This window comes from Rattus norvegicus, chromosome 1 (assembly GCF_036323735.1).
Source record: "Rattus norvegicus strain BN/NHsdMcwi chromosome 1, GRCr8, whole genome shotgun sequence".
Lineage (NCBI taxonomy): Eukaryota > Metazoa > Chordata > Mammalia > Rodentia > Muridae > Rattus > Rattus norvegicus.
The window spans coordinates 191,362,602-191,378,483 of NC_086019.1; the positions used below are offsets into that span (position 1 = coordinate 191,362,602).

General features: G+C 49.1%; 1 protein-coding gene across 3 annotated transcripts in view; it reads left to right on the top strand.

Annotated features, from left to right (window-relative positions):
• Itgal (integrin subunit alpha L) overlaps positions 1-15,882 on the top strand; it is a 37,805-nt gene that overhangs the window by 14,178 nt on the left and 7,745 nt on the right. For all 3 annotated transcript variants that reach the window (XM_006230269.5, NM_001033998.2, XM_039078348.2), the window contains 13 exon segments: positions 1,394-1,545; positions 1,830-1,967; positions 2,400-2,597; positions 2,708-2,838; positions 5,915-6,075; positions 6,165-6,316; positions 8,935-9,024; positions 12,858-12,911; positions 13,005-13,075; positions 13,378-13,519; positions 14,718-14,828; positions 15,191-15,270; positions 15,365-15,451. In XM_006230269.5, the coding sequence (XP_006230331.1) occupies positions 1,394-1,545; positions 1,830-1,967; positions 2,400-2,597; positions 2,708-2,838; positions 5,915-6,075; positions 6,165-6,316; positions 8,935-9,024; positions 12,858-12,911; positions 13,005-13,075; positions 13,378-13,519; positions 14,718-14,828; positions 15,191-15,270; positions 15,365-15,451 (1,567 nt within the window).

Genomic DNA, 15,882 nt, shown 5'->3' on the forward strand with positions numbered 1-15,882 from the left:
CTGTCTCCCCTTGGGCCATGCGTGTGACATGTGAATCATCTTCGGGTGACTATAAATGCCATGTAGCACTGCTTGCGTAACTTTCAAAGCCTTGGATTTGGTTTCAGCTTTGGGGAGGATGGGGACTTCATTTTAACATTTGTGCCATCTTGTTGAAAAGATTTTTTTTCTTGAGGGAGATTTATATATGTATTATGGTATGTGTATAGTTTTGTCTGCTTGTACTTTTGTGTCCCAATTGCATGTAGTACCCTTGAAAACCAGAAGAGGGAGTAATATACCCTGGAACTGTGAGCCATTGGGCCTTGAATCTGGGTTCTCTGGGGGAAAAAAATCAGCCAGAACTGCTGAGCAGGCTCTTCAGCCCTAAAAAGGGTTTTGAACTAACACACTTAAAATGGAAGTTTCTCGAGTGTCCTTCCCTTCCCTTTCTCTTCACGTGGGCCTGGTGGATCCCCTGCTCTGGTTCTGGAGTGTTGAGTACACACATGTACCAGCCCCTCAGCTGTTCATTTCAGTGTGCGCGTCAACTCTGTCGGAGCTTCTCTGTGCAAACCTGGCTGTCCTGGAACTCACGCTGTAGACCAGGCTGGCCTCAACCTCAGAGGTCTCCTGCTTCTGCCTCCCAAGTGCTGGGATTAAAAGTGTGCACCACCGCACCACACCCTCTTCTTCTGAGTGTATTGTATAAATTACGTACCGTGTTTCTAAGACAATAGATCTGAAAAGGCAGCAGAAGGAAGGAAGGAAGGGCTTGATTGTGGCTCAGAGTGTAGGAAGGAGCACAGCAGGCAGTGGTGGAGAGGCATGGAGGCAGGAGTCTGAGGTCTGCATTCGGTCTGTAGTCAACTCAGCTTGATTACTGTTTTTTATTCTGTCTGGGAGCTCAGCATGAAACGATACTGCCTACATTCAGGGCCTGTTTCCTCTCTTTGGTTGTTTAACCAAAAGGTTGGAGAAACAGCTTAGTGATTTAGAACATTGGCTGCTCTTGCAGGGGGCTGGGATTTGGTTCCTAGCATCCACACAGTGGCCCATGGCCATCTGTAACACCAGTTTTGAGGGATCTGATGCCCTCTCCCGGTCTCCATGGTTGCTAAAGATGCACATGGGATGCATATGTCTATGCAGGTAAGACACTCATGTGCATGAAACAAAATCAGTCACACCTCAGCAGACAGACCGTGTCTGAAGCAGATGGCCGGCTGCTCCCGGGGTAAGCAGGTTGTTCACAGTTGAACAGTGCTGGGGCAGCAGTATGGCTGCCTCTCTCTCAGGTAAAAGGTCTTCTGGCTATTTCCATGTATCTCGGTTATGAGCTCAGTGTCTTGGGCCCTCTTTCTCCCAGCAGCCTTTGCACTTCTGACTCCAGACACCTCTTCTGTTTTGTCAGGTTACACTGTGGCCTGGCTGACCTCCCGGAGCTCTAGACCACTGCTGGCAGCAGGAGCTCCGCGGTACCAGCATGTGGGACAAGTGCTGCTTTTCCAAGCCCCAGAGGCTGGAGGACATTGGAACCAGACTCAGAAGATAGAAGGGACTCAGGTGAGAGTGACACAAGTGGGTTGACTCGTCTTGCAAACGCCATACGTGTATGTGTGTAGGAGAGTCATGTTTGCTGCTTAGAGCAGCCTGGGAGGTAAACATCATTTCCTGATTCCCTGCCTTAAGACACTGAGCTTCCAGGGGCCCAACTTGTCTTAATTCACATGAGCTCGAGGCTTCCTCCTGCATTTGAGGTGGGGGAAGGTGGACGTGGTACTCGGAGAGGACCTGCACCTCCCTCTGGCCCTGTTGACTCTTCCTCAGATACCTTGCTGTCCTCACAGATCGGATCTTACTTTGGTGGGGAGCTATGTAGCGTTGACCTGCACCAAGATGGCGAGACAGATCTGCTGCTGATTGGAGCGCCCCTCTTCTACGGGGAGCAGAGAGGAGGCCGAGTGTCCGTTTACCAGAGAAGACGGGTAAGAACCAGGACCCCAGCAGCAAGGCAGAGCGGGGTGAAGGTGTGAAGTCCTGCTCAGGGATGGGCTATTCTGAAGGGCTCTTCTCTTTTGCTATGCCAACCAAACCTTTAAAACAACCAGCAGCCGCTGATAATTGTGGTATATTGTGCAAGACTCGGTGTTCAGCATCTTGTACACGTGGTCTCGTTTGACCATCTCGTAAACTCCTACAATCCTTAGGTTACAAATGTGAGCACCAGGATAAGGCGACTCCGTCATTCTTCAGAGCCACCAGGGCATGTAGACAGAAACAAACAAGGGTCATTCTGATGCTCTGAGGGACCCGGTCACACATTTCTATTGTGTTCTTCAGTGTATTTACAACAGTGCCACATTCTGGGAAAGTTTGCTGCGGTCGAGAGGTTAATGTGTCATCCATCTCCTTCCCAGTCACTGTTCGAAATGGTCTCAGAGCTGCAGGGTGACCCAGGCTACCCGCTTGGTCGGTTTGGAGCTGCCATAAGTGCCCTGACAGACATCAATGGGGATGGGCTGACTGATGTGGCCGTGGGAGCCCCTCTGGAGGAGCAGGGGGCTGTGTATATCTTCAATGGGAAGCCTGGTGGGTTCAGTTCCCAGTCAAGTCAGGTAAGGTGCCCAGCCTACCCATCAAACTGGGATCCCATACACCCTGAAGCCTAGCTTCCTTCCCTGTACCTGCCTCTCCTGGCTTAGTATCCATTCCTCTCTCGCGCCAGCGTATACCAGGAACCCAGGTGTCCCCGGGAGTCCGGTGGTTTGGACGCTCCATCCATGGGGTGAAGGACCTTGGAGGGGACAGGCTGGCAGATGTGGTTGTAGGAGCTGAGGGCCAGGTGATTGTGCTGAGGTAAGATGGGTTTCCTGAATGGCCCTGACTGTCACAAGTCTCTTCCTTCAGGAACCCCTGGGGCCAGCCAGCCTTCTTGGTTTCCATGTCTTGTCTCAGGCTCAGTAGTTGCTACTCAGAGGCCCAGATGGGATTTGCACCCAAGTCTCTTTCATTGTGTGATGTTAAAATCTGCAGGCTTGGGTTCTTGGAACCCAGATTTCTTCCTTTTTTAAAGTGGCAGTGACAGTTCCTGCTTTGTTAGTGACCTGGTACAGGGAATTAATATCACATATTATACTTTTAAAAAATGTGTGTGTGTGTGTGTGTGTGTGTGTGTGTGTGTGTGTTTACTTTCGTGCACATTCTACACTACATGTGGGAAGCACAACTCTAGGGAGTCAGTTTTCTCCTTCTACCCTGTGGGCTCAGGGATCAAACTCAAGTTGTCAGGCTTGGAGGCAAGCTCCTTTATATCCTCTGAGCCATCTTGCTGGCCCCTTTTAGGTTTTGTGGCAGTTCTGGGGATAGAACCCAGTTCCTCGGGCAGTCTAAGGAGACTCTCTGTTACTGCACCCCACCCTCAGCCCTGTCACCTACTGTGTGGTTTGTTTTATTTGGGAGATTTTGTTTTGTCTTTTCAAGACAGAGTCATGATTCAGTGCAGGTTAGCCTTGAGCTCAGTATGGTACCCAGACTAGTCTTGAGGCCAAGGTCTTCGTGCCTCTATTTCCTGGCCTGGATTGTAGGGATGTACCACCATGCCCTGCACCTGCTGTGTCTTGAATTCAGGGTCAGACACTGGGCCCCGAGTGTGTGTGAGGATATGGATAATGAAAATTTAGATTGACTGTTAGACAAGGAGGTGAACAGGCTCCTGTGAGACAGCAGCAGTGGCGGCCCATTGCAGATCGGGGCCTCTCTGAGGGGCTGGGGTTGGAATGTGTCAGGCTGGCAGAGACCTCCATTAAGAGCTTTACAGAAAGCTCAGCATGTGCCAAGGCCATAAGAAAGGTGGAAGACTGACAGGAGAGAGAGGGAGTGTGACTGGAATGTGGTTGCCCCAGGGCAGTGTGGTAGGAAAAAGGACGATTAGACAGGCAATGTGTCATGGGTAATAAAAGGCTTGAAGTTTATTCTGAATGTTACATGGCATGATCTGGTCTACATGGTGATTTTCAGGTCAGCCAGGGATGACATAGTAAGAACTTGTCTCAAGAAAAAAAAAATCCCATGGCAACGTGCACATGTCTCTAAGCTCATTTCCCAATGCCACAAAAACCCCACCTAGAGCCTCCCCTCCTCTGTATCATGTGGCACAACTGGGTCTCTTGCTCTCTCTTAGGGCCATTATTCCAGACTGCGGTCTTCTGACCAGCACTGGAATTGTAGGTGTGTGCCCCCCCTCGTTTCCCTTGTTCTCTCTTAAAAAAAAAAAGCCTGTCTGTCTATATCATCTGTTTATTTGTTTAGTGTGTGCGCTCGTGGGTACAAATATAGAGAGTGTAGGGGTTGGGGATTTAGCTCAGTGGTAGAGCGCTTGCCTAGCAAGCGCAAGGCCCTGGGTTCCGTCCCCAGCTCTGAAAAAAAAGAAAAGAAAAGAAAAGAAAAAAACAAAACAAAACAAAACAAAAAAACAAATATAGAGAGTGTCAGAGGACTTGTAGGTTCTTGTACTGGTAATTTTCAAATTTTGGTTACTTTATAAACACAGATTATAATATAAAAATATGCTTTCATTTCAATCCCAGTGTGGGATGTGGGGCTGTGGCAGAGTGTCCACAGCAGCTGACTACGATTTGCCTCGTGCTCTGGCAGGGCCAAGGTTCTGGCCAGCTGCAGCTGGTTTCTGCAATTATCTGACAGTTGGAGTTCTGGGATCTTTTCTGAGGGTAGATAAATGCTAGGGCCCCAAGAGCTGGGGTGGGGGGTGGGTGTCGGTCGTTCAGTGGGTCATTGTTTGTTGATAGCTGTGGTCGAAGGAGAAAGGAAGGGGATGGAATTGGATTCCGGGTGCTTGCTCTCTCTCTCTCTCTCTCTCTCTCTCTCTCTCTCTCTCTCTCTCTTTCCTCCCTCCCCTCTGTCCTTCCTGCTCTCCTATCTAGTGACATGGGTTGAAAGTGTGGAAATAGGACGGAGAAGGGTGTAAGAGAGAGGAACCTACAAGTAGCAAAGACCAGATTTCTCAAGCTTGGTGGAAAGTGCCTTTCCCTGCAGAACCGCACCACAGGCATCGTTTTTTGAAAATGTATGTTTATTGGGCCATGTGAGGTGGCTCGTTCCTTTAATCCTAGCTCTTGAGAGGCAGAGGAAGGTGGGTCTTTGGGAGTTCCAGTTCAGTCTGGTCTACAGAGCAGGTTCCAGGCCTACTCCAGATACATAGTGAAGCCTTGTCCTAAAAACTAGAAATTATGTTTATTTATGTGTTGCATGTGTGTATGTGTGCATGTGTGTATATGTGCTCACACTCACACATGTGTATGTCATGGTACAGATGTGGAGTGTTCTCTCCTTCTACTATGTGGCTCCTGGCAACCAAAAGCAAGTCATTAGGCATGGCGTGTCACTTTTACCCTACTGAGCCATCTCACTGGCCCTGAGTTCTCTGTTTTTAGAGGTCACTTTTTTTTTTAATATAAAAAATAGGGGGTTGGGGATTTAGCTCAGTGGTAGAGTGCTTGCCTAGCAAGCGCAAGGCCCTGGGTTCGGTCCCCAGCTCCGAAAAAGAAAAGGAAAAAAAAATGGATCACAAAGCTGTAGTGAACTAGGGAAGCCCTAACTGTCACTGCTGCTGTGGAGAGACTTTATCCTGTATACAGCTTTCCACCTGCATGTACACCTGCAGGCCAGAAGAGGGCAGCAGATCCCATTACAGATGACTGTGAGTCACCATGTGGTTGCTGGGAACTGAACTCAGGCACTTTGGAAGAGCAGTCAGTGCTCTTAACCGCTGAGCCTTATCTCTAGCCAGAGAGATTTCTGCCTATGACGTGGAAGGAGAGTCTTCTGTCTTCTGCTGGACAGAGTTCCCAAATGTGTGTCACTAGCCCAGTGGGATGTGCCCAAGAGAGAGACTTAGTGATTTTCTGCTCCACAGCTCAAGGCCGGTGGTGGATATTGTCACTGAGCTGTCCTTCTCCCCAGACGAAATCCCAGTGCATGAGGTGGAGTGCTCCTACTCAGCCAGTCAGGAGCAGAAGGAAGGCGTCAAGCTCAAGGTGTGCTTCCAGATCCGCCCCCTTACGTCTCAGTTTCAAGGTCAGTTCCATTGTGCTCCCAGAACTGCCCGCCAGGCCAGCCTGGGGAGGTTCTCCCATCATTCATCGCTTGCTTTCCTCCCTGCCTAGGTCGCCTGCTTGCCAACCTCAGCTACACCCTGCAGCTGGACGGCCATCGGACAAGGAGCCGAGGTCTGTTCCCAGGAGGAAGCCGTGAGCTCGGCGGAAACACATCTGTCACCCCAGATAAGTCCTGCATGGACTTCCACTTCCACTTCCCAGTAAGGCAGCCCGTGCTGGAGTTCCGGGAAGGGTTGACTGCAGTGAGAAGCAGTGAGGGTGTGTGTAGGCTTAGCTCTGTCACCATAAAGCTGTGACAAGTGACACTGATTTCACTGTTCTGCCGTTTCCTCTGCTGTTCAGTGGTTGATGTAACACTCTGTAGGGATTTCCTCTCTAGTCTTATTATGTTTGTGTGCACTTTTGTTTGAGACAGGGTTTTGTGTGTAACCTGGTTGGGTTTATGTGACCCTGGCTGATTTGGTATTTGCTACACAGGCCAAGCTGCCCTTGCATTGGTGTCCTCTTCCTGCCTCAGCCTTCTGCGTGCTAGGGTTATAACTCTGTATTCCTGCACCTACACTGTTTGTTTGTTTGTTTGTTTGTTTGGGTTGTTGTTGTTTGAGGCAGAGCCTCTCTGTACAGCCCTGGCTGTTCTGGAACTCACTATGTAAGCCCGGATAGCCTCAGACTCATAGAGAGCCTCATACCTCTGCCTTCTGCCCAGCCTGGGCATTAGATGTGATGAGAATTATGTATTCAGCATTTCCTCCCCCTCCTGTATTAACACTTCCCTAGTTTTAGCATTGTGTCTTTACTTACCCGATTTTGGAAACACGAAAATTTATTACCAGAACTCATGCCAGGAAGTGCGATTTTTTGTTTGTTTGAGACAGGATCTTACTGGCAGAACACTCATAGAGATATGCCTGAGTACTGGGATTAAAGGCTTTTGAGTAAGAGTTTCTCTGTGTATCCCTAACTGTCCTGGAAATAACTCTGAAGACCAGGCTAGCTTCAAATTCAGAGATCTGTGTACCTCTGTCCGCTGGGATTAAAGGCGTGCACCACCACACCACCCAGATTCTGTCCCCCCTCCCCAGAAGGTTTATGTATTTTGAGTGTTCTATACACATATACACCTGCACACCAGAAGAGGGCAGCAGATCCCTTTATAGATGATTGCGAGCCACTTATGTGCACACTGGGAGTTGACTCCAGGACCTCTGGAAGAGCACAGCAGCCGGTGCTTTTAACGCCTGGCCTAATCTCTTTTTAAAAACGTATTATTTTGGACAGTTTCCCAAATGTCCCAATGGAGTTTGCTTGTTACTTGTCTCTTCCACGAGTTTTCTTCCTTGGGATGTGAAACACAGAAGTGGAGCATCGCCCCAGTAGTCGGTGCTCACAATGAACAGTTAGCTACTCACGGTCTCCTCCTAGCTACATTCTGGGTCCCTCTGCTCCTCACACTCTGCCCTTCTCATTCTAGAAACTTAAAACATAAATTTGCCAGAGCAAAAAATTTGACAGCAACATGGCTTGGGGGAACTTGAGCTTTGGGTCTAGGTATGTGGGTTCATAGTTCTGTTCCATTAATTGTCTGAAGAAAATTGGCTCAGGTTTGAGAGCTCTTTTCCTCATTGGGAATAGGGAGTGATTATGGCTCCCCCCCCCCCCCCATTACTGTTGACAGGCTCCTTAGGCTAAGATCAAAGTGAAAGTTGTCTGTGCTGTTATGGCCAACTCTGCTGGCAAGGACTAATAGCTCTAATTGTTCTGGGATGTTCTTGCATGAAGTTTGATAATGGGTGCCTAGAACAGAAATATATATATAATATTTATTATATCTTATATGTGTATATGTATTGAATGTGTACATATATTATGTCTATGGGTGTTTCGCTTGCATGTATATCTTTGTACCACATGCAGGCCTGTTGTCCCAGGAAGCTAGAAGACATTGGATCCCCCAGTTCTGGAGTTACAGACAGTTGTGATCCACCATGTGGGTGCTGGGTATCAAACCTGGGTCCTCTGGAAGAACAGCCAGTGCTCTTAACAAATAAACCATCTTTCCAGCTCCCTAGAGCAATTTAAAAAAATTGTTTGAAAAACATCTTACTCTGTAGCCCAGTCTGGCCTGAAGCTCTTAGTGGCCCTCCTGTCCCAGTTTCCTAAGTTCTTGGGTTATATGCATGAGTCACCATGACTGGATCAATTTAATAATAGAGTCTTAGTTACTTTTCTATTGCTATGAAGAGACACCATGGCCAAGACTACTTAGAAGAGTTTGTTGGGGGCTTGCTTACAGCTTCAGAGAGTGAGTCCATGGTCATCATGGCAAGGAGTGTGGCAGTAGGCAGGCAAGCATGACACTGAAGTAGTTGACAGCCTACATCTGCTTTACAAGCAAGAGGCAGAGCCAAGTGGGAATTACATGGGCTTTTGAAACCTCGAAGCCCACCCCAGTGACACACCTCCTCCAACAAAGCCACACCTTTTAATCCTCCCCAAACAGTTCTACGAACTGGAGACTAAGTAGCCAAACATATGAACCTATGGGGGTCAACAAACAAATGGTTTAAGTGCTTCCACTACAAGCCTATGGAAAACTGTGGGGTTGATTAGTGATGTCTGGCATGTGCTGGGCGCACATTATAAACATCTGACACATAATGAATTTGTTTAATGAATTTAAGTATATGCAGTGGAAAGCGGTAAGGTCTTAACAGATAACTCCTAGAATCTTATGGCTGGTGAAGCACGGCGATAACGTGCACTCTCTTAGATGAGGCTTGCTCTCAGATTCATCATGACAATGTGTTCTTGCCCTCAGATCTGCATTCAAGACCTCATCTCCCCTATCAATGTCTCTCTGAATTTCTCTCTTTTGGAGGAAGAAGGATCACCAAGGGACCAAAAGGGGGTAAGGCTGATGGAGGGATGGACGTTTGAGGGGAAGACTGGAAAATCTGTTTAGCAGTAGTAAAGCTAATATGTGTTACTTAAGTGGGAAGGGAATTCATAGGAGTTTGTATTTAAACAGCTTTGGGAAGGAGGGGAGCCTGAGGGAGCTCTGAGGAAGAGATAAAGGCTGGCGTCTGGGAGGTCCCTTCAGTGAGCCTGTTCCAGGTCCCAGCTTATAGTCTAGCATTGTACCGCACACACACCCCAGGGAGAGAACTTCAGAGGGCCTAGCGCTGAGGCAGGGTCTGTTCCTTGTTGTTGCTAACACAGAGCACCTTAACCTCCTCTCTCTTGTGTACTCAATGCCAGATTGGGATGCTATAAAACTAATGGGGGAATGTCTATCCTAATTCCCAAAATCAGACACTCCCTATGCAGTGCCAGAAGCATGATGTTCTCTTGAAATTCTTGACGGTCAGCAGGTTGGATCTGCTGGATCTGGGGGAAGGAAGTGGCCTGGGAACCTGATTGTGGACTTCCTGGCAAAGCCTCAGTGGGTTCGATCCCCATCCATTGTGAGACTATTCCAGAGCTAGCGGATTCCTGTATGGTGACCATCAAGTCCATTTTGCGTTTGGCATCATATGATGGGTGCACCCGACTCCCCCACCTCAACCCCCAATCCTGGGATTTGGAGAAAGGGCATCGTGCTTACAGGAAGCGAGCACAGTGTACTGGCTGCTACGTGTGCACTTGAGCAAAGTTGACTGAGGCCCACTTTGTGCTCTGCCACTTCTGGGCACTCGTTCAGTTGTGGTTCACACATGTGACCGTGCTCTGGAGGAGCTCATAGCCTGCTGCCAGGGAAGCCATGGTCACAATCCTCTCCAATGGTGCTTCTGTTAAACTGGGGACCGGGCTACAGTAATGTATGCCTGAGATCTGAGGGGGTAAAGCAAGTCTGTCCACAGAGGTGACCCAGAGAAGGACAGGTAAGTTTTCAGAAAGACGATAATGTGGGGTAGGCAAAAAGACATTGGGGACTCTGGGGTGATGAGTTCAGAAGGACTTAGGTTCCAGCTATTAGATATTGCAGAAACATTAAAGAACTTTCATGTGGGAAAAGGAAATGTTATATTTTCATAAGCTTAAATTTTTTCACATTTATTATTTTTATTTTAAATGTGTGAGTGTTTTGCCTGCATGTTTGTGTTTGTACTAGACCAATGGAGGTCAGAAGCAGGCATCAGATTTCCTGAACCTGGAGTTTTGAGTTACCATGTATGTGGGTGCTGGAGATTGAATTCAGGTTGTCCATCTCTTCAGCTCCTCATGGGTGTGTTTAGTGTTGGTGGCAAAGGCCCAACTAAAACCCGACGTAAGCAGGAAAGGCACAGGCCTAGCTTCATATCTTCTGTAGCCAGATACCTGGACAAAGGCATCAAGAATCCTTCTTTCTCCCTCTCTTTCCTTCTGTCCCTGCTCCCTCCTTTATATACCCCAGACTGCTGAGGAACTTTCTAGGAAGCTCAGGTCGTCTTTGAACTCCTGGTTTACCTGCTTCCACCCCTGATTCCTGATTACAGGCATGGGCCCGTTGTCAGGGAGCCTGCTCCGTAGTTCACAGAGCTTATCGTCCTTGCATCCATACCCTTGTCAGAGCTCTGACAACCAGGTAGAGGAGCGACATCTTCCCTTTGTTATGACCTGGTCATATCCATACTGCTAGCCCAATGCCAGGGACCAGGCCTTGGTTGTATGCATACCCCAAGGCCCAGAGGGGTGGGACCAGATGTTTAGGAGATGGGGAGAAGACATGGCTACCTTTACATAGACATTGAAGCAGCTAGTTCCTGCGCCGATGAGGGCTGCATGACAACAACAGGAAGCTGGAGGGAGGAAGGACTGGGCAAGAGTCAGGCTTGAAGCAAGGCACTCTGTGGGAGCGGGGAGAGGGGGATGCATTAAGGAGAGTCTCTAGAGGCAGGATTGTGGGGAACTTGAGATGTGCAGAGAGGCAAAAGGCAATGGCCACTTGTCATTTGCATCGGGGAGGGTGATGGCACTCCACTGCAGGGAGCACTGGAGGGAGCACAACTGTATCAGGAAAGGGGGCTAGAGAGTTCAGCCTTAGAATGCGTGGAAACTGGGCCTCTGAATCACCCAAGAGGCAACTAGATGTGTGCTAGGCAGGGCCAGAGACCTGCTAGGCCTGTTCAACGGCAAACAATAGAAACAGCTTGCAAAAAACTGGCTTGAGTGGTGGTTGACATTGACGTTGTAGTCGTTGTCATTGTCAAGGTTGTCTGGGATGCTTAATAATCCTGCCTGTGACCAGATTTCTGAGATTACTGGTAAGAGCCATCACACCCAGCTAAGAGTGGCATACATCAAAAAAAAAAAATGCTTGCATTACATATTGTGTGGAGTGTGTGTGTGTGTGTGTGTGTGTGTGTGTGTGTGTGTGATACTGTTATGATCATGGGAGATGGACCTTGGTTCCTTCAGAAGAATAGCTGAGGGAGTCAAGGCCCTGGACAGCATGTGGCTCATGGGTGCATGGGTAGTGAACATTCGTGTGACTGCTGAGGTGGGTGGGAGCCGTCAGCAGAGAGCACTAAGGCTTTCTCTATTTAAAGAAGAGTCTGGAGGCTGGAGTCTTCTAGAAGATCCAGCATTGATAACCTGTGAAGACCTCCCAAGGTTCTACTGCCCGTAGAATGTAATCTCAGTGCCCCCGCATTACCCACAAGCATAGTGGAACCTGAACTGAGTTTTGCCTTCTGGATCCTTCTGATGGACTGTGCTGGAGCTAGACCTGTTCCCTGGGGGGTGCAGTCTGTCATGCCTCAAGGCCTATGTATCCTCTGAACTTCCTTCTCCATTTCCTTCGCCTGGCTTCCTCTTACTTTCTTAGTGCCCTATTCAGCATTCTGTGATGGTAACAAATACGCCAATAGTCAAGTTATAAAGAAGAAAGGTTCATCTGGACTTACCTCAGTGGTTATAGTCTACGATCATCAGTTTTGTCGCTTTGGACCTTTGACGGGTGCATATTATGGTGGGGAGTGCATTGTAACACTACTGACCCTCATCTCTGTGGCTGGGAAGTGTAGAGACAGGAGGGAAGAGTTGGGGTGCCAATGTCAACTTCAAGGAAACACCTCCAACAGCATAACATTCTCCAACTATGAGCTAACTCTTAGAGGCTCTGCCACCTTCCAATTACCACATAGTCTGGGACCAGGCCCTTAACACATGGAGAGGTGGGTATTCTAGATCCAAATACAGCAATTAGTGGGGATGCCATTGCTTCAGGACTTCCTTCTCTGGGTTAGGAGTCCTTTTTCCATGCCTTGAAGCGTTCCTGTACTGTCTCATCACAGCCCCTCACCCACTGTGGACATTGCCTGTTGTCTCTTCTTGTGTCTGTTTTACATGCTGACATGTTACCAAATGGAAGTGAGTGTAGGGTGGGGGCTGGTCTGGAGGACAAGCACAGAAAGTGCTGGGAAAAGAAATGATGTTGAATTCTAGGATCTGGAGAGCAGCCTAGGAGGATGGAGGATTGGCAGAGGCAAACCACAGAGAAAGGGCTTTGGGTAGGCAGGGGAGGCCAGATGTTGAACAGCCAAGAGCTCCTGTCATCCCAGATACCCCTCTGTGAGATGGAGAGGTACGTCATCCTTCCACTGTGTAGCTGTCACTGGAGAAGGACCATGTACCAGGCTGTGTATGGGTAAGGGTGGGAAGACCACAGTCATTCTAGCTGAGCCCAGAGTCTCTCTTGTGTCAGCACAAGACCTTCTCACTCAGCTGAGCACCTTGTCTTCACTCCTGCGTCCTCAACAGGGCAGGGACATGCAGCCCATCCTGAGACCTTCGATCCATGCAGTCACTAAGGAGGTAAGAGGGAAGAGAGGCAGACAGGTGGGCCTGGGGAGCCTGTCTAGCTCTGCTATGTCTGGGGCCTGAGCTTCCTTCCTGGTGACCTTTCAGATCCCCTTTGAGAAGAACTGTGGTGAGGATAAGAAGTGTGAGGCAGACCTGGCCCTGTCACCTCCTGCCAGGTCTGTAAGCCTTTGTCCTTTGACACTTTCTTCAGTTTAATTCCTTCTTCCAGAGGGAGCTGCTAAGTATACTGAGAGAGTGTCAAAAGGCTTCACCCATGGGCTGTGTCCACCAGGAGGGGCACTTCCTTCTCCAAAAAAGGCGCTCATTAGCAAAGCTTGCGTTGGGGCGGATAGTGTTAGGACACTGAGCTGAGCATCGGAGCTGTTTATGTTGGCCGGCTCCCTCATCTCCGAAGTCCTCACCTTTACCCTGTTTCCTCAGTCATGGCCCTATGATTCTGACCACTCTCAATCCTCAGATCCGGAGTCCTGCGTCTGATGTCCTCTGCCAGCCTTGCTGTGGAGTGGACACTGAGGAACTTGGGAGAAGACGCTTACTGGGTGCGACTGGACCTGGACTTCCCCCGGGGCCTCTCCTTCCGAAAAGTGGAGATGCTTCAGGTGAGCCTCAGGGTACCACCTGCCTGGGTAGTTTCCTGCACTGGCTGGTGTTCCCACAGTGCACTTGGTTTCCTGTACTGACTGGCATTCCCAGTGCACTTTGGGTAACCTGGATTGCCTGAGTGGGTGGGATGGCATCTAATGTGTCGGGCTCTGACAGTCACCTCTGCATTCTAGCCTGGTGGTGCTCATCAAATGCTGATCTGGAGCTGGCAGAGGGAGAGAGGGAGAGAAAGAGAGAGGGAGAGAAGCTGGCTGGGGAAATGGCACAGTCAGTGGGTAAACAATTTATGTTGCACACATGAAGACCTGAGTTTGGAGACAGGGTCTGATTATGTAGCCCTGGCTGCCCTGGAACTCATAAGAGATCCACCTGCCTCTGCCTCCGGGTGCTGTGGTTAAAGTTGGCTAAAGGCTTACGCCACCACCACCCAGCTGTTTTTAATTTTTGAAGTCTTTATATTTTGTTTGTTTATTTCAAGTGCATATGCATGTGTGCGTATATATGAAGGTGCACACATGTGTCGGAACACACATGTTATAGCACATGTGGGAAGGTCAGAGGACAACCTGGAAGAAGTGTTTCCTTCTATCATATGGTTTCCAGGGATTAAACTCAGGTTGAGACTTTTAGCTTGTGTGTGTGTGTGTGTGGGGGTGTCTGGTGAATGCCTGTAAGTTTAGCATTCTAACAGTTCCTAGGTGTGCAGCTCACTGGCCCTGGGTTGAGTGTGTAGTCATATGACTTTCTCTTTCCAGAACTTTTATGTCCTAAGCAGTAGGTACCCTTCCCTATTCTTTGTCTCTTGCTAACTTGTCATCACTGCTCTGCAACTTTGCAGACTAGACTACACATAGCAATGGGCTCACAACATGCGTCCTGCAGAGCTGCTTTTTTTTTTTTTACTTTGCATGATTAATTTGTTTTGTTTGCATTTTTTAAAATACTGTATCTCAATGTTGCCCAGATTGAACTCAAACTTCTAGGTTGAGACAATTCACCTGCTTTGGCCTCTTCAGTAACAGACTAGGGACAGGCACGGCTGGGTTCAGCCATGCCTTCCTCTTTGCCCTCTCTGGCCTTGACTTTCTGAGCATATGTCATGGCAGAGCAGAGTTCTGGGAGCTACAAGTCCTGAGAGTTAGTGACCTCTGGGGACCCTAGACCTTGTCCCCCAACAAGCTTCCTTACTCTCAGCCACACAGCCAAATACCTGTGAGCTGCGAGGAGCTCACCGAGGAGTCGAGTCTCCTGACTAAGACCCTGAAATGCAATGTGAGCTCTCCCATCTTCAAAGCAGGCAAACAGGTGAGTGTTGGGCAGCTCCCTCACAAGGGCCTGAGCAGGCAAACAGGGAGAAGACCCAGGTTCTGGGGAGGGAGCAGGTGGTTGTCCAAGGAGGACAGTCTACAGAGTTACTTTGCATATCTGAGTCTGGAATGGGGATGAGGCAGACCCGAGACTGGGTTATGCATTTTATGACCTCAAACACCTAACTCAGCGAAGACGCAGAGCTTCAATTTAATCTATGACACACCTACCCGGTGCCAGAGACATAGGAGGCACGTACGCCATGGTCACTGTGGGGCTGGTGACCCAGCTTAGACCATGAGGTACTCATGCTGCTCCCGAGACACCTCCATCTTCTCTCACCTCTGCTTCCCTGCCAGATGACCCTCCAGGTGATGTTTAACACGCTACTCAACAGTTCCTGGGGAGATTTTGTCGAGCTGAACGGCACTGTGCACTGGTGAGCAGGCCCATCCACACGCCTGTGCTGGGGTTTCACTACCAGGCAACCTGCTGAGGATTTTCTAACCGTCTTCCCACCTCGCCCCATGCAGTGAGAACGAGAACTCAAGCCTCGGGAAGGACAACTCAGCCACCACCCGCATTCCTGTCCTGTACCCTGTCAACATCCTTACTGAGGAGTAAGTGCCACGGAGCTCAGTCACGCACCCCTTCTGCCTATGCCTTCCCATCTGGGTGTCCTTGCCACCCAGGCTCTCTCGCCCCTCCATGCCTCTTCCTGGACATCTCAGGGTTGATCAGAACTCATACCAGTATTAAAACAGGCTTCAGAGTTCCAAAGAAGGAGACCCTTTACGAGCTCGGTCTGAATCAGTCGGGTCAGTGTTCACCAGTGAAGTGTGCTGTTGGCTGCTTGGTGGCAGACTCTTTCTGAAGCTTCCTTTATTGCTGTAATAAGCTTCACCACTTTGCATGGTGCTAATGATGAACACAGGTTCAGAGAAAATTGCCTTTTACCTAGGGCCATGCATCTAGGAGGTAACTTAAGTTTGTCTCATTCCAAAGCACTTGGCCATGTCCATTTACGTTGAATTCCCTTACTTCCTGGGAT